This window comes from Dama dama, chromosome 29, assembly GCF_033118175.1.
Source record: "Dama dama isolate Ldn47 chromosome 29, ASM3311817v1, whole genome shotgun sequence".
NCBI lineage: Eukaryota > Metazoa > Chordata > Mammalia > Artiodactyla > Cervidae > Dama > Dama dama.
In genome coordinates, this window is record NC_083709.1 from 51,862,164 (window position 1) to 51,884,927 (window position 22,764).

General features: G+C 38.5%; 1 protein-coding gene and 1 long non-coding RNA gene across 3 annotated transcripts in view; both read left to right on the forward strand.

Annotated features, from left to right (window-relative positions):
- Positions 1-2,836: 2,836 nt before the first annotated feature.
- On the forward strand, positions 2,837-12,795 carry LOC133048603 (uncharacterized). 2 transcript variants are annotated; one of them, XR_009691072.1, is made up of 3 exons: positions 2,837-2,985; positions 8,816-9,124; positions 12,560-12,795. It is a non-coding gene; the product is annotated as an uncharacterized LOC133048603 (long non-coding RNA). The 2 variants fall into 2 exon arrangements; XR_009691071.1 differs by having other exon boundaries at positions 8,816-8,932.
- Positions 12,796-22,183: 9,388 nt separating this feature from the next.
- The window catches only part of LOC133048874 (zinc-regulated GTPase metalloprotein activator 1B), a 44,944-nt gene continuing 44,363 nt past the window's right edge, over positions 22,184-22,764 (forward strand). Inside the window, exon 1 of the mRNA XM_061132731.1 lies at positions 22,184-22,452. Within this exon, the coding sequence (XP_060988714.1) occupies positions 22,290-22,452 (163 nt within the window). The 5' untranslated portion in view covers positions 22,184-22,289. The remainder of the gene's footprint in view (positions 22,453-22,764) is intronic.

Genomic DNA, 22,764 nt, shown 5'->3' on the forward strand with positions numbered 1-22,764 from the left:
TGAGGGCAGGGATTTTTATTTTATTCCTTTCTCTACCTCTATTATCTGCAGTAATGCCTGGTACAATGTAAATGTTCAAAAAATTCTTGTGGAATAAATGAGTGAAGAGTTGATCCAGTATTGAACATAGAGTGGACATTTAACAAATATTTGTTAAATTGAACTTGAATGGGAGTGGCTAAGTTCATGAGTCTTTCAGGAGAAAGTTAGAGCCTTTTTTACGCTCTTGAATTTTTTGGTTGTATCTTTTTATTAATGTCTTCCAGCTCTGTTTTGTATTTATTTCTTGAGTTGAGAAATCAAACTAGCACATGGATTATTGCTAGCAAGTCAATCTCTTTACTGTCATCTTGTAATTGAAGACAGATACAGAAAGACTTGTGTGCTAGCATTTAAATCTAGCCACAGTGCAAATATTAGAATTTGGAACTTCTAATTTCCTCCACTTCACTCCTCATGTTATCAAAAGAAATCTGCAAATATGAAAAGAATAAAACTAGGAAACTCTTCCTTACTATGTACATATTGGTCCCTCTTATCACAGCTTCACTTTTCATGGTTTCAGTTACCCTCAGTCAACCTCATATAATATGAACATATAAAAGGAGAAGTTCAAGAAATAAGCATAAGTTTTAAAATGCACACTGTTCTGAGTATCATGATGAAATCTCCCGCTGCCCTGCTCCTTCCCACCTCAGACATGAATCATCCCTTTGTTCAGTGTATTTGCCGGGAGTCACTTAGCAGCTCTCTTGGTTATTATATGCAGTATCAGAGTGCCTGTGTTCAAGCTTCGCTTTTTACTTACTAACAGTTACACAAGGCAAGAATAGCTATCTGGAATTTGGATATGCCAAAGCGAAGCCACAAAGTGCTTCTTTTAAGTCAAAAGGTGAAAACTCTTAAATTAATAAGGAAAGAAAGAAAATCACGCGTTGAGGTTGCTAAGATCTGTGGTAAGAATGAATATTCTATCCATAAAATTGTGAAAAAGGAAAAAGAAATTCATCCTAGTTTTGCTGTCACACTTCAAACTACTAAAGTTATGACCACAGTACACGATATGTGCTTATTAATATGAAAAGTCCATTAAATTTGTGCAAAAAGTAGGAGACTGCATTCACATAACTCATTGTAGTACATTGCTATAATTGTTATATTTTATTGTTAGTCATAATTAATCTCTTACTTGCCTAATTTATAAATTAAACTGTATCATAGTATGTATGCTTAGGAAAAATAGTATATGTATTGTTCAATACTATCCACAGATTCAGGCACCCACTGAGGTTCTGGGAACATATCCCCTTTGGATAAGGGGGAACTACTATATATATACACACACATATATGTGTATATATATAGATATATATCTTATGTGGTTATGTTACTATATAAGTATTTTAAATGTAAATTAGGCCATATTCTAATATACAGTGCTATTTCATCAATAGGAAATATTCATGCTATAGCATTTTATAACTAGAAGGACCTTGGATTAATTTGTGAATGAATGAATGAATCCTAAATCATTTATCTACTGTCCTTTAATTATGTACCGTCCTTTAATTCCCCAAATGACAAGTGGTTCCCACATGTCAGTTCTGAACTAAATGCTACTAAAGGCAAAACCATTAACATACTTGCTCCGTGACTTCCCAGAACTCATGATCTAGCAGCAAGATACATGTTACTAAGGAAAGAAGAGGCTTGAGTTCCGTGGGACAATCAGGAATGTTTGCTGCACAAAACTCTGTGAGAGTGAGGAAGCACAGACAGGAAATGATTTATTCTGGTGGAGAGGGTGTTGGCAGAGAAATCGACGCTGAGGAAGAATGACTTTACTGACCCAGTGACATGGGAACTGGTCTTAAATGACAAGTAAGCATTCAGCACGCAGAGAAGAGCTCATTCAGGATATTCCAAGCAGAAGAAACACTGCATGCAAAGGCAGGAAGCCAGGAGATACCACTGCCCACCCTGGGAATTAAAAGTATAATGGAGCCCAGAGGGTGCAGACTGCAGAGGCAAGAAATGAAACTTGGAAGGTGGGCAGGACCTAAATGTGACGGTCCTGGGAAAGAATTCAGACTTTATTCCAAAGCTATGAAATCAGTACAATGTGAGTGTCATTTCTATAAATACCATTGTCTCTTAGGGGATACCTCGCGCTGCCTGGCAATCCATGGTAAGGACTATCCAGTAGAATATAGACAAAGGGTGGTAAGGATTCTGTCTCCCAGATCTGGCACTGCCATCCCCATCTTCCTCAACCTGAGCACATGCACACTGGACACTAAGGAAGAAATAAATATTTCTTTACAGCAAGTTTTAGGCAATTTTCCCAAAGTCATCTTACCTGGAGAGAGGAAGGATTTATGGGGGAGGGAGATTAAATAAGATGAAGCACATAAACCACAGAACATACTGCTGGTTATTGAGTACATGCTCTCAGAACATGTGGGCTGTAATTTTATTATTATTTGACATTTGTGCTACTTTGGAGCCATATAAATTGGGGTTTTCCACCAGTTTTATTGTGAGATAACTGACATACAGTACTGTATACTTTTAAGGTATACAACATAATGATTTGACGTACATCATAAAAATGATTATCAGAATAGGTTTAGTGGACATTCCTCATCTCATATAAATACAACTTTAACACTGCTTTTTACTTACTATTATTTCTTCATAATAGATTCCCAGAAGTGGAAATTATTAGGTCAAAAGTTAGAAACTCATGCCAGAAAAGCCTGCGTGTAATCATGAGGAACTAGCAGACAAACTTACGTTGAAGGACATTCTGCTAAACAACTGCCAATATTTTTTCAAAAATGTCAGTGCCACGAAAGACAAAAGTCGGGAACTGGTACAGCTTACAAGAGACTAAAGAGACAGAGCAACTCAAAGCAATGAGGGACACAGAAGTGGATCATGGATGAAGAAAAGGACACCACAAAGAAAGCTACTCAGCAACTGGTAAGACCTGCCAACTGACTCTGTATTTGGTAATCGTATTGTATCAAAATTACATTTTCTAAATTTGATACTCAACCATGGTTGTATAAGAGAATAAAGAGAATATTCTTATTCTTAGGAGATATACACTGAAATATTTATGGTAAAGGGGAAGAATGGTGTGACATCTGGAACTTATTCTCGGATGGTCATCAGTAATGACAATGATAATGATAATAATGCTTATAATACCAAAATAAAATTGAAAATAACAAAGTAAACAATTAGTCAATCTAGATGAAGAATAGAAGTTTCTGCTTTGTAAATCTAAAAAGTTTTCAAAATAAAAAGTTAAAAGTACAAATAAAAATTACAACCATAATTTTGGCTTTAAGTTTATGCCAAATTATCAGCAATGTGTGAGACTCTTTCAATATACCTTCACTAACACTGGTATTCACTTTTAATTTTCACAAGTTTACTCAACTAAAAATAAATTTTAAAATACTTTATGTGTTTATAAGTGAGCTGAATATTTTCCCATATTATTTCATTATATAGTTGTATTTTTCTTGTGTGTTTATTTGTATTTTGTCCCACTTGCCTATGAAAAACCATTAGAGTTTTTCTTGCTGATTTGTATCTACCCTTTTGAGTAATCGCTACCCTTTTGGAGGGTATCTCTCTTTAAGTAAGTATGATCTCCCTAAACACCTTGAGTCATTTGTAGAAAAACAGAAAAACCAGACAAGCTTATAGAATTTCAGAAATTTTGCTGTCCATGGATGGCTGTCAGCACCAGACCAAAGTTTGTATGCACTTTTGAAATACTTTTTTCCCATTTCAGTGTATAGAATCCTGACACGGTTCTCTTTCCAGGACCAGATCATTGTTCAGCAATAAACTTTTTTAAAATTCAGTACTTTTTAAAAAAATCATGAATCACTATGTTGTATACCTGACATTTATATGATAGTGTACATCACCTGTACCTCAATAACAACATAAAGAAAAGTAAATCCTGAGTATACAAATGTAAATGTCCTAGTAACCCATTTAGTGAATGTATGACTGGTAAATGGAATCAAAACACATGTTTATTATGGTTTCCCACTGCCTCTCGAAGTGCATTCAGTGAGGATAATTCTTGCCAATCACATATGGGAACGTGGGAAGATTCCATGACTTTTCCTCTTAGGTCAATTTCTTAGGTGCAAACATAGTTTCAAGTCTGAGGCCAAAATGTCTAGCCCAAGATACTGATCAAAACTCTACCTTATCTTTAATGGCAAATATTCCCCCAGCTGGGGAGGGCTTGAGCCTGGCAGCCTGCAGCAGCAAAGGTGGGGAAGGATGCATGGCTGGTTTCTTCTCTCCCCTTTATACCATTTTTCTTTTCTTCTCCTACTGCAGCTGGCTAGCCAGTTTCTGACCTCTTGGGGTTGGAGGAATGGTAAATAAGAAAGCTTTTAATATTTAAAGCTGACTCTTCTCTGGGGACTTTCTTAGGTCCCTTGGAAAATTGCTTTCCTGAGGACCTGTCTTCTATAGGTCATGTTACCTGGTTTGCACATTTCTATGCCTGTTGTTCACTTGTGACTTCTTTTTTTTTTTTTTTCCATTTATTTTTATTAGTTGGAGGCTAATTACTTTACAATATTGTAGTGGTTTTTTGTCATACATTGACATGAATCAGCCATGGATTTACATGTATTCCCCATCCCGATCCCCCCTCCCACCTCCCTCTCCACCCGATTCCTCTGGGTCTTCCCAGGGCACCAGGCCCGAGACATACAGATGGCTAACAAACACATGAAAAGATGCTCAACATCATTCATTATCAGAGAAATGCAAATCAAAACCACAATGAGGTACCATTACACTCCAGTCAGGATGGCTGCTATCCAAAAGTCTACAAGCAATAAATGCTGGAGAGGGTGTGGAGAAAAGGGAACCCTCTTATACTGTTGGTGGGAATGCAAACTAGTACAGCCACTATGGAGAACAGTGTGGAGATTTCTTAAAAAACTGGAATTAGAACTGCCATATGACCCAGCAATCCCACTTCTGGGCATACACACTGAGGAAACCAGATCTGAAAGAGACACGTGCACCCCAATGTTCATCGCACTGTTTATAATAGCCAGGACATGGAAGCAACCTAGATGCCCATCAGCAGATGAATGGATAAGGAAGCTGTGGTACATATACACCATGGATGAAACTGGAGCCCATCACTTGTGACTTTGCAGCTCCCCTCTGATTTCCTTCTGCCACGGTTCTTCACTCTCTAAGTGATCCTACTTGACAGCATCCCAAATGACACTTAGTTGGATCTTTTCCATGTGGCCCACATCTGATCCACTGAAACTGCTTTCATCCACTGATATGATTTCCCTGGTGGTCCAGTGGTTAAGAATCTGCCTTCCAATGCAAGAGACGTGAATTCCATCCCTGGTCAGATCCTGCATGCCGCAGGGCACATAGAGAAAGCCTCTATGCCACAATGAAAGGCCATGAACCACAACAAAGACCCAGTGCGCTCCCCGTGCCCCCCCCCCCCCCAACACACCAACAATGTGAAAAGACAACCCACAGAATGGGAGAAAATTTAATATTTTTTTAAGAAATAAAAGAAGCTGCTTATAAACTCTTGGTTGGACTATCCTGGTTGATCCCAACACAACCTCTACCTCTGTTCCCCAGGCCACTTTAATATCCTTGGGCAGGAATCAGGCAGTGTACTTGTGTCTCTCAGCCACAATAAAATTGCCATTTCAAGCTCTGAAATGTGTCTTGGAAGCCCTGGATGGAAGTGGCAGCCCTTCTTCATTTATGTCTCCTGTCCCTACAGGCAGAAATAGGAACTCTCTTTGGCAAAATGGTCTCCAAAAAAAAATTAAAAAATCCTGTGAGAGCCAAGAGTTACTGAAGTGGTTCTCAGAATTTCCTTGGTAAATTCTGCATGTGGTGACCTGGCTGTGGAATATCTTATTTGTTGTATTTGTTTATCCCAATGGAACTTGTATTTCAACATCGTGTTACTAGAGCTTTAGATATTCTGCCACATTTAGGAAGGCCATAGTTCAGGGCATTCTCTTCCCTAGATTATGAGCTCTTGGATACCAGGGTAGGTTATTGAAAAATGCCACAGTTGATGCTTTATTTTATCAGTAATTATCTCAATATATAATAGACCATTTATTCTCATTACTGTGTGGCAATGCTATGAATATATCTGGGAAATTAGTATTTGGTCAGTGACACTCTTCCCTCTAGGGTATATCAGAGGTTAACTGTGGCCTCCTATATCTTCCTTGATTCTATATAGAATAAACAGGTGGCTTCTCAAGTCACTGTAAAGACTTGTATGAGGTGTCACAACAAAGCAGTTGACTTCTTTGCAATTTTTAAAACTGTGTAAAAGGTTACGTTCTTTCAAGGAGTTTTTTACTTCTCCCCATTTGTGTTTTATCCCATCTATCTCCTCTTTTTATTTGGCTGATTTCGAATCAGAGAATGTCTGAGCTGGAAAATCATGTCTTCTGAGAAACATTTTGCATAAATTCTGATAATAGTTGTATGAATTTCTATTTCCTCAGGAATGGTGATAAGAGGTAATCTTATCTTTTCTTGAGGCAAGAAAAATAGCAACAGATTCATTCACAGTAACAACTGGAGATCAAAAATTCTTTTCTGATTATTTCCTGCATTTTACTTTATCATTAAATTATGGGATTTCCTCACAATTAAAACAGAAGGCTTCAAAGCATGACAGATTTTTATTTGAGAATAAGATGACACTTTAGTTAACATGGAGCTTCCCTAGTGGCTCAGACAGTAAAGCGTCTGTCTCCAATGCAGGAGACCTGGGTTGGGAAGATCCCCTGGAGAAGGAAATGGCAGCCCACTCCAGTATTCTTGCCTGGAAAATCCCATGGACCTGGAGCCTGGGGTCGCAAAGAGTCGGACACGACTGAGCGACTTCACATTGTACTTTGTACTTAGTTAACATATAGATTAAAATTCTACAATGAAATGCAATAGGTATTTTGAAAACTTGTCAGCACTTGCTTCATGGATTAACATCCACACTGCCATTTTATATGTGAGAGTTAAAATATTATCTGTATTCTGAATAGTACATGTAAAGTGTTAAAGACTTGAGTTTTATAAAATCCTGTTTGACAAATGTCAAAATATCATTAGAACATTATTTTAAATGAGAAAAAATTTTCATTCAGACTGAGCTGTAAGTATAATTTTGTTCATTTATTCATTCATTCAACAAAGTATGTAATGAGCACCTGCTATGTGCCAGGCATTGCACTAGGCTATAGTCATGTCACATGGACTATTGCCACTGTTCTCAGGAGCCTATAGTTTAGTGTAGTTGAGAGATAAGGAAATAAATAATTTCTAGGAAGGGTACTCACTGGTTTAGTAAGGCAAACAGGATTCTGCATATATTACAAGAGCACACAAAAGACACCAAATTGATCCTTAGAAAGTCATGGAGTCTTTCCCAAGGAAGTGATGTGTGAGGTGGGTAAGAAGGGTGGAAAGGCTAAAGCAACTGGATGACATTCACTCACAGACAGCATATAGTATAGGAATTGCATCAGAAATGGAGACGAGAACATAATTAAATGATCCAGGGACATGAAAATGAACATTCAAGAAGTCCAGAAATAAATCATCATCAAGATAGTATAGTGGGGTGAAAGCGGGTCAGGACACAGGTTGACGTGGATTTAAACCCTGACTTTACCACTTAATAGATGTGTGAAGCTGAACAAATCCTTTAACTTTGCAGAGCCTCAATTTTCCACTGTGCAAAATGGGAACAGTAATGTGGGCATTGAAAGGTTGCAGGGAGGATTAAATGGGATGATGCATGTAAAAGTGTCTAGCTTAGCACCTAGCACATACTGAGCACTCAAAATGCACAGGCTGTGTTATTTTGGAAGAAAATCAGGGATTGGGGGAGGATCATTACTCCCAACCAAAGCCGGGAAGATAGGACGTTTTTTCAGATTTCTTTGGTTGGAGTTAAAGCTAGTAGAATTGGTTTCCTTTTCAGTTGATAAATGAACCAAAAATGTGAATAAACTTGTGGTTGCTCAGATAAAAGCATGAGTCAAAGTTTTAATTTCTGTCCCATGGACATGTTTGTCAACCAGATAGACGGAATATGGGGATGGTCAGTAGCAAAATTTAAAGCAGACTTGTCTGTCTGCAAACACTCCTGAGCCAGCTTTTAATTCCCTTGTGAAAATGTAAAATTGACTTCTAATTTGGGGTGATCAATTGAATGTACACGTTTACTTTGGCTTTTTCTTGAAACCCAGTAAAATGACAGCAAAGGAATTGCTTTTTAAGGCAGAAACCTACAATGATAATGAGATTAGGAGGGACAACAAGAACAATGAGATTTGGGATTTAGAAGCCATAAAAATAAGAGGTATCCAGTTTAATAGACCCAAGAAAGATGACCCCTTAACTTGCCTCAGAAAGAGCTAGAAAGTACCTGATTATATCAAAGACCTCCCAAAAGACTGGGAATACCTGGTACCTCCATAAGTGAGGATAAAGGTGGGATTAAAAGCAGGAGGATGGTTTGTAAGTGAGTTTAAGATGTGGTTAGATCCATAGATCCTCTGTTCAAGGCTGTACAGCCAGATACCTGCTCCTCTCCCAGCCAGGCAGGGGCTCGATGATAAAATAGAATTACTTTGTAGGGAAGACTTGGCACATTTGGGAATGAGATTCAATACCATAAACAGAAACATTTATGAAACATTTATAGCCCAATAAAGTCCCAAGTGTTTTACCTCTGTTCTAATTTCAGAGCACCATGGTAATTTCTCTGGGGCATCTGACCACCTTGAGAGAAAGACATCAAGTCATATGGCCCAGCCAGAGAACTTGAAGCTGAAGCTGGCAGTCTACAAGGCTCACCCATGGGGTCAGAACTCCTAAGAAGCCTTTTTAGTACCTCACTCCTAAATGTGAATAGACCACCAACGATTGTCAGACATCTAAGGAAAACCAACTTGAAAGGTGGAGACCAAAAGAAGCAAACAAAAAGCAATGCAGAAGAAACTCAGCCTGCGAAGGGATCAGAGAACTATTATAAATATCCATAGAGGGATAAGAGGTGATATTGACCCCATGAAGCAAGAGCATTGCATTATTTTTTTAAGGAACATTAAGGGAATAGAAAAGGGTACCTGAGGACTAGCAGAATAAACAATTCAAAAAAACCTTGGAATAATTAAGTTGAGCAAATCTCCCAGATAGTAGAGCAAAAAGACATAGAAGTAGAAAACGAGTTTAAAAAAAATAAAAGAAAGAAAGAAAGTTATAGGACCATAAGATCAACAGCTGTATGAGAGGAGTCCCACAAAGAGAGACAGGGAAAAATATAGGGAAGGAGATCAATGATAAAATAATCCTAGAAAATTCAAGAAGAGGACATGAGCTTGCAGATTGTAAGAACCACTGAGTGCCCAGATAATAAATGGAATTAGACCCACTTCAAGGCATATTATCATGCAATTTTAAAGTACTGGTGTATTCATTTGCTAGGTCTGCCATAACAAGATACCACAAACTGGGTAGCTTAGATAACAGAATTTTATTCTGACACTTTTAGAGGTTGGAAATCCAAGAACAAAGTGTCACAAGACCCCAGAATAGTTTTTGTGAAAATATGAAGTTAAAGGAATACCTGATTCTTTTGAAGATACCAAAAGAATATTTAGACAAGTGTTTAAGAGTTTGAGATAAAACAGTAATAGGTACACAATAGTAAGCAAACAAAACTATAAGAACAACACACAAAAAAACAAGTATTAATGTCAGGAAAAATGAAAAGTTGAAAGAAAAGGATATTCATAGGATTCCCTGAGAGTTATCTGTAAATATCACATATACAGTCATAATAATGTTGAAATAAATATTAATCTAGCCAATGTTGAAAAAGACCCTGATGTTGGCGAAGATTGAAGGCAAAAGAAGAGAGTGGCAGAGGATGAGACTGTTGGGTAGCATCACTGACTTAACAGGCAACTTGAGCAAACTCCACGAAATAGTGGACAGGGAAGTCTGGCGTGCTGCAGTCTGTAGGGTCGCAAGGAGTCAGACACTACTTAGCGACTGAAAAACAGTCAACGTAAACACATTGAAAGAGTGGAGAGATAGAAATAGTGTCTGTATAAGGTGTAAGTGTAGGTGAAGGAAGAAAAAAAGTTAAAATTTCCTATATAAAAATCTGTGATTATGTGAAAAAAAATCAATCTGTACACTCAAGATTAGTGAGCTTTATTCTGTTAGTTCTGGCTCAACTAAAAAAAAAATCCAACAATCTTGTTCAAATTTCAACTTAGGAGAGCAAACTTAAATGCCAAATGGGGCTGGGCAAGGAGCTTAAATGAGAGAAGCAGTCTTGGTAAGTTTGAGTAAGAAATTGGTGGGATGTGCCAGACTGAAGCGCCTCGCTCTCACAAGAGCTCTTTTCCTCAAGTGGACTGCCACTGCTTAGCTCTAGCTATGGAAACATGAGCCTTGTATCACAAGGTTGAAGGATTTCTCAAGAAAAGCCATATATGTAAATTTTACAAATGGAAATGTCCAGGTTTTTAAAACATTACTTAACACAGAACACATGGGCTTCTCTTGTGGCTCAGTGGTAAAGAATTCCCTGCCAAGCAGGAGAGGGGGGGTTGATCCCAGGGTCGAGAAGATCCCCCGGAGAAGGAAATGGCAACTCACTCCAGTATTCTTGCCCAGGAAATCTCATGGACAGACGAGCCTAGCAGGCTACAGTCTATGGGGTCACAAAGAGTTGGACACGACTGAGTGACTAAACAGCAACAACACAAAAAACATAACTGTGAGCTATATCTGGTCTATACACTGCGAGCTGGCATCTCAAAACGGATGAAGCATTTTCATACTCACTTGGAGGGTGTGTGAAAGACATAACAACCCTGAAATTATATTGCACTGGGTTAATTAAATTGGCTCTGATGAAAACACTTTTAAACAGTAAACCAAGGAAGGAAGACCTAGAACACCAACAAAACCTCTGGACCTTAACATTTTTCCAAGTCATGTTGATGTGATAGGATCAAAATTCCTGAACACTTGTAAGATATCAAATGTTGTACCTTTGACTTATTCAGAGAGGAATTTAATTGGGAAGAATTTTATGAATTAATAGAAGATCTAAGGCATCTGCATCATTTAACTCCTACTAAAAAACAAACTTTCCAAAGGCTGTTTTTGGTTTGGTGTCAATGAATGACTCATCATTTCTCTTGATTTTCAGACTGATCAGTGGTCCTGTGTCAAATACCAAACAATGTGTTATACTTAAGATTTCTCCTTCCTCAACTATCTAGGTCTGCCCTTGTGCAGACAAGGATTCAAGCAAATAAATACTGAGAAAATGATTAGTATATTATATAAACAAAGACAGAAAACAGATCAATGGTTATTTGAAGGCCAAGGTGGAGAGAAGATTGATTATAAACAGACACAAAGGAATTTGGGGGGATGATGGAAGTGTTCTAAAACTAGATTTTGGTGATTGTTGTACAACTGGAAAAATGCATCAAAACTATTGAATTGTACACTTAAAATGAGTGAATTTGATGCTAGGTAAATTATACCCTAATAAAGCTATAATTTAAAAAAAGAATAATGGATGATAAAATTGGTGGGTAAAGTACAAGTATGATGAAAAGCATGGTCTTTTACATAGTCTCAAAGTATCACCCTCTAGGTACTTATCAACCACAAAGGGGGAAATAGTAACTTTATGGTGGAGAAATCTGGCAGACACTACTTTTAATAAATGATCAGAGTTAATTAACATCACCAGTAAAGGGACAAGTGGATATCACGTGCCTTCTGAAGCGACACACAGAAGAGGATATAACGTGTGGTACTGCCAAACCAAAATGCATAACCTGAACTTAATCCCGATGAGGCATATGACAAACCCAAGTTGCTGCTGCTGCTGCTGCTAAGTCGCTTCAGTCGTGTCCGACTCTGCGCGACCCCACAGACGGCAGCCCACCAGGCTCCTCTGTCCACGGGATTCTCTAGGCAAGAATACTGGAGTGGGTAGCCATTTCCTTCTCCAACCCAAGTTGAGGGATATTCTAAAAAAAAAAAAACTGACAAGCACTCTTCAAAAGTTTCAAGTTCATAAACGACAGACTAAGCAATACCCCTGATTACAGGAGATGCGACAGCAAAGTGCTATGTGAGAGCCTGTGCTGGATCCTGGTCAGAAAACAGATGTTAGTGGGACAGCTAGCAACATTTGAATAAGGTCTGTAGATTAGTTAATAGCATTGTGTCAATGTTAATTTCCTGCTTTTGATAATTGCAGTGGGATTGTGTGAGATATTAAAATTAGGGAAATAAAAAAATAAATAAATTTTAAAAAATAAAATTAGGGAAAATAGGATGAAGGGTGTATGTGGAAATCTCTGTACTATTTTTGTAACTTCTGTAAGTTATTTTGAAGTAGTTTCAAAATCAAAAGTTTAAAGGTTAAAAGGATATTTTTACCTTTCAGCTGGGAAAATGGCAATGGATTGATGAGAAATTCATGGTGAAATAGTGACGAAAATTTTACTCATTGCTCAGAAAGCACTAAGGATGAAAACAAGTTGATGCAGAGATGTTTTTAAATGAAGAACTACAACTGAATAATATATTAACCATTCTCTTTCCTGTTTCTCCGTTCCCAGTGAAACCATGCTAATTCTGTACTTTTCTTTTTCTACTTAAGAATATATCTTTTTAGTGACTCCTGTGTTAGTGAAATAAAACATTTTAAACCTAAAAACTTGATTCTTCTCTGCTTACTATTAAAAGAGAAATCATGGGTCACAATGATATTTGAAGCGAAACTTGGAAAGGCAGAATCTTATTGACCCAGGAATTTTTAGAACTCAGAGTACTCTTCTGGTTACTATTCTGTTCAGTTAAAATAATAAAGTGAATGCTTTACATTCTACTGACCATGGAAGCACAACGAACGAGGAGTTAGTACCAGGTAGGGCAAAGGTCTATGTGGGCACTGTAGCTGTTATGATAAATCATTATGTATGCTCCATTTCTGCTATATATAAAATTATATATACATCTATGTGTGTGTGTGTAATTAAGAGCATGGTCTTTATTTTTTAATTTTAAATTTAATTTTTCATTGAAGTATAGTTGACTTATACATTGTGTTAGTTTCAAGTGTACACCAAAGTGATTCAGTTATATATATTCTTTTTCAGACTCTTTTCCTCTATAGGTTATTACAATATATTGAGTATAGTTCTTTGTGCTATACAGTAGGTCCTTGTCAGTTGTCTACTTTATATATGAAAGTGAAAGGAAGAAAGAAAGTGAAAATCGCTCAGTTGTGTCTGACTCTTTGCCACCCTATGGACTATACAGTCCACGGAATTCTCCAGGCCAGAATACTGGAGTGGATAGCCTTATATATATATTAGTGTGTATATGTTAATCCCTGTTATATTAAATAACTTTACTCTTCAGTGTTCACTGAAAAAGAGCAAGTAGCTCTCCAGGTGAGTCAATTGTTAACTTCAGTGCCTTTATCTCCCAGGAATGTTACCTTCAACTTTAAAGCATGCAAAGACCATAACGTTACAAACATGTTTGTTAAAGAAAATCATAATTGGTTATTTAATCTATAGAATATAAGTGTTATGGGAGATTGTTGCTGTTCAGTCACTACGTGTCCGATTCTCTGCAACTCCAGGGACTGCACATGCCAGGCTCCTTTGTCCTCCACTATCTCCTGGAGTTTGCTCAAATTCATGTTCATTCAGTCAGTGATCTAATCCTCTGTCATCCCCTTCTCCTCCTGCCTTCAATCATTCCCAATCTCAGGGTCTTTTCCAGTTATCTGGCTCTTCACATTAGATGGCCGAAGTCTTGGAGTTTCAGCTTCAGCATCAGTCCTTCCAATGAATATTGAGGGTCAATTTCCTTTAGGATTGACTGGTTTGATCTTCTTGCTGTCCCCGGGACTCTCAAGAGTCTTCTCCAGCATCACAGTTCGAAAGAATTAGTTCTTTGGCACTCAGTCTTGTTTATGGTCCAACTCTCACATCCATACATGACTACTGGAAAAACCATGATTTTGATTATATGGACCTTTGTTGGCAAAGAGATGTCTGTGCTTTTTAATGCTGTATAGGATTATCATAACTTTCCTTCCAAGGAGCAGGTGCCTTTTAATTTCATGGTTGCAGTTGCCATTTGCTATGATTTTGGAGCCCAAGAAAATAAAATGACACTGTTTCCACTTTGTCCCCCATCTACTTGCCATGAAGTGATGGGACCAGATGCCATGATCTCAGTTTTTTGAATGCTGAGTTTCAAGCCAGCTTTTTTACTCTCCTCTTTTAGCTTCATCAAGAGGCTCTTTATTTCCTCTTAACTTGTTCCCAACTTTATTTCCTCTTATCTTTTGAGTGGTATCACCTGCATATCTGAAGTTCTTGGTATTCCTCCTGGCAAACTTGATTCCAGCTTGTGATTCATCCAGCCCAGCATTTTGCATGATGTATTCTGCATATAAGTTAAATCAGCAGGATGACAATATCCAGCCTTGTAATACTCCTTTCTCAATTTTGAATCAGTCTGTTCCATGTCTGGTTCTAACTGTTGCTTCTTGACCCGCATACATGTTTCTCGGTACATAAGTAAGGTGGTCTGGTACTCCCATCTCTTTAAGAATTTTTCACAGAATTTGTTGTGATCCAGACAGTCAAAGGCTTTGGTGTAGTCAATGAAGCAGAAGTAGATTTTTTTTTTTCAAGAATTCCCTTGCTTCCTCTATGATACAACGAATGTTGACAATTTGATCTCTGGTTTCTCTGCCTCTTCAAAACCCAGCTTGTACATCTGGAAGTTCTTGGTTCACATACTGCTGGAGCCTCGCTTGAAGGATTTTGTGCGTAACCTTGCTAGCGTGTGAATTGAGCACACTTGTATGGTAGTTTGAACATTCTTTGGCATTGCCCGTATGAGAGATTAAATTTGTTCAATTCAGCTGTACATGAATTTACTACACTTATGATCAGAAATCCATCATTTATAGAAAAGATTCTCTTGTTAATCAGAATGCTTCATTCAGACTCTTCTTTCTCTTGGGGGCTTTTCAAAATAAAGGTGCTTCTAACAGTTTTACACATAAATACGGTGCAAAACGTTATCATAGTATTCCAATGTATGAATGAGCCAAATTTGTTTAGCTACTCCCTTACTGGTGGATAGTTAGGGTTTTCCCAACATTTTACACACTTGCCATGTCATAAATGTCTGTATATGTATATATGTAGGACAAATTTCTATCCAAAGAATTTCTAGGTCAAAAAGCATATAAAATTAATATTTTGATAGATATTTAAATTTTGCCTGTTGATATTGATCTTATTTAAAAATGTCTAGTTTCTGTGTTAAAAATTATAGATGCTTTTTGTCTCTTGTAACCAGTAATAAGATACAAAGATGTATTTACAAATAAAATGTAACCATTTATCTCTTTCCCCATTGCCCTGTTACCTGTCCCATGCTCTTACAGTGATGTGTATTCTTCCAGACATATTGCACAGACGTCAGCATACACACACATATATACATAAGTACAGTTTCATATATACATGCACTATCTGAATTTTTTTTAATTAGAATACATTCACATGTTATTTATATTACTTTAAAGACAATTAACCAAAACCCTCTATTGGTTAGAATTTGTTTCAGTTGCATGAAGAGAAATTTAAACACCACATAAGTTTCGTCTCCTGCAGCTCCACACGAGGGCGAGGGCTGCTTCAGGGTCCCTGCTCCTGCACATCTCTGGCGTGTGGCTCCCATTCTCTGTAACCAAGAAGCACTCCAGTCACCTCTGCTGTCTCCCAGACAGCAAGAGAAAGAAGAAATGAAAGACACAAGGTTTCACAAAACTGCCACACACCACTTCTCATCCCGTCCATGAGCCAGAACTTCATCACAGGGTCATAATCAGCCATGGGGTAGACCAGGAAGGGTAGTCTTTATCCTAGGAGATTATGTACCTAGCTTAAAATTCAGGCATTCTGATGTTACTACAGAAGAAGAGGAGTCATACAGTAATAATTCAGGAAATTTCAAATTATTATACATGTAAGTTTGGAAGGACCACTGAAATAAAGGCAGCTTGCAGAAGGAGTAAGTGTGCAGAAGAATGCTGGTGTGAAGGAGGTTCCTAAAGAAAGATGGTATGATTGAGACAGAAATATGGAAGTGGCTGGGTGGCTTGAAAATATTTGCTGCTACATATTTGGAGCAGCCTACAGTGAGATTCAAGGGAAGAATAAAGACATTAAAATAATAAGAGGAAAGTGAGTAAGTCAATCTAAAGAAAGTTCATGAATCTTCCTCCACAAATGAAATCGTAGTGTCTAATTGAGAGAAAGGACTATGGGACTCAAAGTACATTGATCTTGAAACCAGGAAGCCCTAGCTTTGCTGAGGGCACATTATTTCAGTTAAGAGCAAGTAAACACTGTTTGAGAAAATTTGGAGAAACAGTAAGAGAAAGGAAGAATGGAAATCTTCCACTTCTGTTTCTGTGTCTTTTATTTATATTTAAGCAGTCATGAGCAGGTGCCTGTGGACTTTGGCATACACTTCTTTAAAACCATAAAAGTTAGAAAGTGAAACTTAAATAAAGCCACAACTGTCACTTTTAAATTTCTGGTGAGAAAAGATGAGGATATTATTTAAACTGTCTCCTAAACCATTACGACATAAATCATTGCTCATTTTTTAAAGTATTTCCCAATGCCCATTCCTTGTCTGATAGTATATTTTGGAGAAAACAGTGCACCAATCAAGTTGGCCACCCTGCAGGCTTTGAATAACATTTTTTCTCTTTTTAAATTTTGTGGGAACCTGATTTACAAGTGACTGGACTATAAATAAACTATAAACTAAGCCTTAAAAGTAGCATAGTTTAACAGACTAAGCTAATAAATTCAAATAATATTACTGACAGCCTTTGAAATGAAAATCACACTCCCTTAAAACACAGAAATTATCCTATATCAGCTGCCAGTCACCTTCAATATTTTGGGGAAGGAATATTATTTCATGTCCTTAAAGTGGTTTTATGTCATAACAGGACTATACGATACTTGAATATTTTATTCTATCCTAACTCAGGCAGTCACAGGAACAAAAACCACAGGCCTCTGGCCTTTCGGAGATATTCCCAAGTTGCTAATGAAAAATAGCAAATAAATCAATACATATAAGAATTTAAGAAACATTTTGTTTATTTACTAAACACAACTAGATAAGAGGAACTGGGCTCATTTTGAAACTCTCCCCAGTTTCCTTTTCTCTGAGCTGTTCACTGCAGTGTTCTTTCCTTTGCAGGAAGTTGCAAAATTGAGAGGGGAAAAAGAAATACCAAGTTGGCATTGTTTTTAGCTGTCCTCTGATTTGGACGTAGCTACAGTCCTTACTTTTTTTCGTGCCAACTGTCGTAACTATCCTAAAGAAGAAAAATAAGGCAAAACGGAGACATATGGAATTATGCCAAAGGACATATGGCAGAAAACTGAGAGTGTGAGCGCTTGTCTACTTGCTGTGCCAACAAAGGCCCCCGCCCACAGTGCAGAGACTCGGGTGCTGCCCACACTGGGCCTCCTGAAGGCCCGCTATTGGTGCCCTTAGAGAAGCAGTTTAAACTTCTCAGCTTCAGACCTTCCTCTGAATATTAGTATGGTACTATACTATGTTGGGCTTCCCTGGTAGCTCAGACGGTCATGAATCTGCTTGCAATGCAGGAGACTAGGGTTTGACCCCTGGGTCAGGAAGATCCCCAGGAGAAGGGAATGGTGACCCACTCCCGTATTCTTGCCTGAAGAATCACATAAACAAAGGAGTCTGACGGGCTATAGTCCATTGGGTTGCAAACAGTCAGACACAACTGAGCAACTAAGGACACACACTCACACACCCTCACTATACAATGGTACCTAACCCTTCGGGGACAGGGGTGGTTGCAATGGTGAATGATTTACAAGTTGAGTTTAAAATATCAGTTTAAAATATCAGTTTAAAATGGTGAATGATTTACAAGTTGAGTTTAAAACAAGGTGATCTGTTTTTGAAAAATTTCATTTAATTCAGCTTAACAAGGCAGTGCATATTAAATTGTTTTTGTTGTGATTGTTCAGTCACTCAGTCGTGTCCGACTCTTTGCAGCTCCTTGCATGTTACATTAGCAGTTTGGCAAACTATGGCTTGCTGCCTCTTTTTGTACAGACTGCAAGCTCAGAGTGATTTTTATATTTTTTGTAGGTTGAAAAATTAAAAGAATGATATTTCATGACATGAAAATTATATGAGTTTCAGATTTTAAAATTTGCGGACATTTGTTTTCTGTCTTATAGTACCTCTATAACATGCTTGAATTTTTCCATTGACTGTAAAGCCTGAAATACTTACTGCCTGGCCCTTTATAGAAAAAGTTTGCAGATCCCTGGTTTAGAAGAGCACGGAACTTAGTGTCAGGAAGGTCTGAACTGTGCAGTAGGACTGCCATTTACTGAATGTATGACTTTGAGCAAGATATCTAACTTTTCTAAGCCTCAGTTTCCTTGCTTATAAAATGAGTATACAAATTATATTTAACTTGCTGAGTTAAATGAGATAATACATTTGATATATTTAACATATTGCCTATCACTCAGTAAGGAATCCACACATTATCATTGCTGTTGTTTTACCATAGCAACTGTGATTAAATAAAATTGCAAAAATGAGGAATTTTAAGGTTAACATTAGAATAGACTGTAATCCATTGCAGAATAGAAGAGATTGTGTTGAAGATTCTACAATATTATACTTAGGACATTTTAAAAGCTTACTTTAAAAGGCATTTTGAATTAAATAACAACAACAATGTCTCACTCAGAATGGATAAAAATGGTAGGTCCTGTGAAAATAGAAGGAAATGGCAACCCACTTCAGTATTCTTGCCTGGGAAATCCCATAAGCAGAGGAGCCCATAGTGTCCCAAAAGAATTGGACACGGCTTAGCAATTAAACAACAACAAAAAAAAGCAGACAAACTCAGATATGCAGGAAGAGTTGAAATCGAAAGCCTTATAACTAAGTCAAAACCCTTACCTCTTCAGGCACAAGCTTCCTAAAATCTGGCCAGGTACTAGAGTCAGAAAAGAAAGTGGTAGAACTCCATAGAATTCATGAAGAGACATCTTGCTGAAGAATGTTATGAAAAAAGACTAAAGGAAAACTTTTCAGCTCTGATCTATATACTCATACCAAAGTATGTCTCAATAGTGAAATCTCAACAAATGATAACTCTGCTCAGAAGGCCAGGGCTGAAATTGCTGGAGGCAAGACTGCAGGCAGTGCTTCTATACACACACACACACTTGCACCACCACATTTTGATGCATGGAGGAGTCTTTTTTTAATTTATTTTAAAAAATATTTTAATTTATTTATCATAGCTCCATGACCAGGGATTGAATCCAGACCCACCTGCATTGGAAGCTCAGAGTCCTAACCACGGGACATCCAGGGAATTTCCAGAAGCCTTTTTAAAATAGCAGCTCTATTAGGGTAAAATCCATATACAGAACAATGCATCTATTTAATGGGTACAACTCAGTGGTTTATAGTATATTCAGAAAATTGTGCTACCATGCCCAACAAGCAATTTTAGAACATTTTCATCACCTCTAAAATGTACCCATTAGCAGTCACTGCCTTCAGTCCCCTGGTATCTGGTAACAACTAATCAATTTTGTTTCTATAGATGTGCCTATCTGGACATTTCACATACATGGAGTGAAACAATATGTGGTGTTTTGTGAATGCCCTCTTTCACTCAGCATAATGCTTCTGAGGGTCATTCATCTTGCAGCAGGTGCGTGCGTGCTAAGTCCCTTCAGTCATGTCCAACTCTTTGTGACCACATGGACTATAGCCCACTAGGCTCCTCTCTCTCTGGGATTCTCCAGGCAAGAATCCTGGAGTGGATTGCCATGCCCTCCTCCTGGGGATCTTTCCAACCCAGGAATTGAACTTGTGTCTCTTATGTCTTCTGCCTTGGCAGGTGGGTTCTTTACCACTAGAGCCAATTGGGAAGTCCCTTGTAGCAGGTATCAGTACTTTATTTCTGTTCATTGTGAGATAATTTTCTTTTATATGGATATATCATTTTGTTTATCCATTCATCAGTTGATGGACATTTTGACTGCTGTATAAAACTCTTTTTGCTCTGACTGAAGCTACAGACTGTTATAGCATACTTGTCCATCATCTTACTGAGTTGCTATAGGGCACTGGTTCCTCCTGGTGAGAGATAAGAGATGTTAGTGTAACATTCAGCCAGAATCATGTAAGGGAATCTGCAAGAACTTGCCTGGGGAGTACTTAAGAGAAGGTGATCAGGGTTGAAACAGTTTTTTCTGTTTAGGAAGCAATGCTGAAGGGTCACTTAATGCAGTTCATGAGAGCAAAACCTGAAAATGACTGATAGGAAATGCATAAATAAATTGCTGATGAGTCATGTAACAATATAATACAACAGTGGAGTTGAAAAATCAGCTAACCCTAGAATATTATATGAAATTCAAAGACAAGAAAAAATTAAACAACAAACTTAAACATATGTTTAAGTACATATTTATATAAGTGATAGAACTAAAAAGAAAAGAGGAAATAAGTCAGCCATGATCATTCACAGTAGTGGTTACTATCTCAGAGGAGAGGTAGAGCATTAGACTAGGAATGAATGGTCACATGAATAGCTGTCCTTCTTGGTACTGTTCTTGGGTTAGAAGTGAGGTCAAAGGCGTTCATTGCAAATATACATAAATATATATGTAAATATAAAGCAGGCTGTTGCAGACTTTAAAAAATGCACAGCCTAAAATTTGAGAATTATGTTTTATTCATGGGGACTTAAGCTTGGGAGCATGAGGAAGATCCCCTGGAGTAGGAAATGGCAGCCCACTACAGTATTCTTTCCTGAAGAATCCCATGGACAGAGAAGCCTGGCAAGTTGCAGTCCATAGGGTCTCAAAGAGTTGGACGTGACTGAAGCGACTTAGCACACAAAAAAATTTAGTGATTTTTCTTTGTGTGTGAAGTTACAAGAGTCTGGGCTTAATTAAATCATTCCTTTGATATATACCTTAACTACCTAGGGCCAGTATCCTGTTTTCCTCCTTCCTGAATCCCCTTAGGGTGCACTGCTGGGGTAGCTACAGAGGTTAATGACTTGATGTCTGCAAAAAACTGTTTACTGATTACTGATTGTTTACTGATACGGCAGGTGCCATTCTTTGTCCAGACTATCTATGGATTATTGATGACAGTGCCAGGCACTGAAGAATGTATGAATAAATGAATTCAGGGTGTGTTAGTTGCTCAGTCCTGACTGGCTCTTTCGAACTCCACAGACTATAGCCTGCCAGGCTTTTCTGTCCATGGAACTCTCCAGGCAAGAATACTGCAATGGGTAGCCATTCCCTTCTCCAGGGGACCTTCCTGACCCAGGGATCGAACTCAGGTCTCCTGCATTGCAGGCAGATTCTTTATGGTCTGAGACACCAAGGAAGCTTGAACTCAGGGTAACTGAGACCAAATTTTAAAAAATGAGATGATAAATAAAAGTAATGCACGTACACAGTAAAAATTTGGATAAACATAAAACCTGCGATTATAAAATAGAAAAAAGTTTCACTGGTTCAGGTAGAAAAATTACAATTACCTTTGTGTTGTTACAGCTTCCTATTCTTTCTCCTATGAATTAAAAAAATATTTTTAATGATACTAAGAAATGTCAAGTTGATGCAGCCTATTCCCTGTGGGAGCTGTTTAGGACGGGCTACTCTTCAGATTTCAACTGCCCTGGTCTCAAGGCCTCAACACTGCCACTAACCGTCCATTAGCTATAACGGCTGCAGTCTCACACAGACACGATATCAGGTACGGCCCTGACAATTCCGCCCACGGTCATAGAACACGCCCTAGGGGCGTGCCCAGCTCCCTTAGGGGCGTGTCTAAGAGGCGTGGCGGTCCTCAGCCCGAGCCCAGGTAACTGGGGGCGGGATCGGGAGGCGCCACGCGTCGCGAAGTGATGACGTCAAGCACGCGCCTCGCGTTCTGCGCGCGCGGCTACGGGCTGTGGGGGTCTTGATCCCACGTCCTGAGGGTAGGGAGAGGTGAGCTGTGCTGTTTGCAAGATGTTTCGTGCTGTTGACTCTGCGGATGAGGAAGAGGAACAGGCGGAAGAGGATTGTCCTGAATTGGTCCCCATTGAGACGAAGCAGAGAGAGGTGGAGGAGGAGGAGGAAAAGTCTGGCCCCGGCGCTAAGATCCCAGTCACAATTATCACCGGGTATTTAGGTAACTAACCATCCCGGTCAGAAAGTTCAGTGAACGCTGTCCTGGGATTTGGGGGCTGATGGTGCCCCTTCTCCTTAGGCATTCGGGCCTTCTGGCCGACGGCCAGTGTCTCTGAGGGTAGGGGCTGGGTCAGTTGCTCCCCTTACGGGCGCCTTCTCTTCTCATGGGTTTAATGATGCTCAGACCCCTCCGCGTTAGGGTCACATTTATCAACTGAGGTTGAAAATTAGCCTCGCATTTTTAAAACTAGTTCTAGCTTTGCAGTGTGAAGCACGGACCGGCCCCTCATTATGCATGTGACCCCTAACAAGT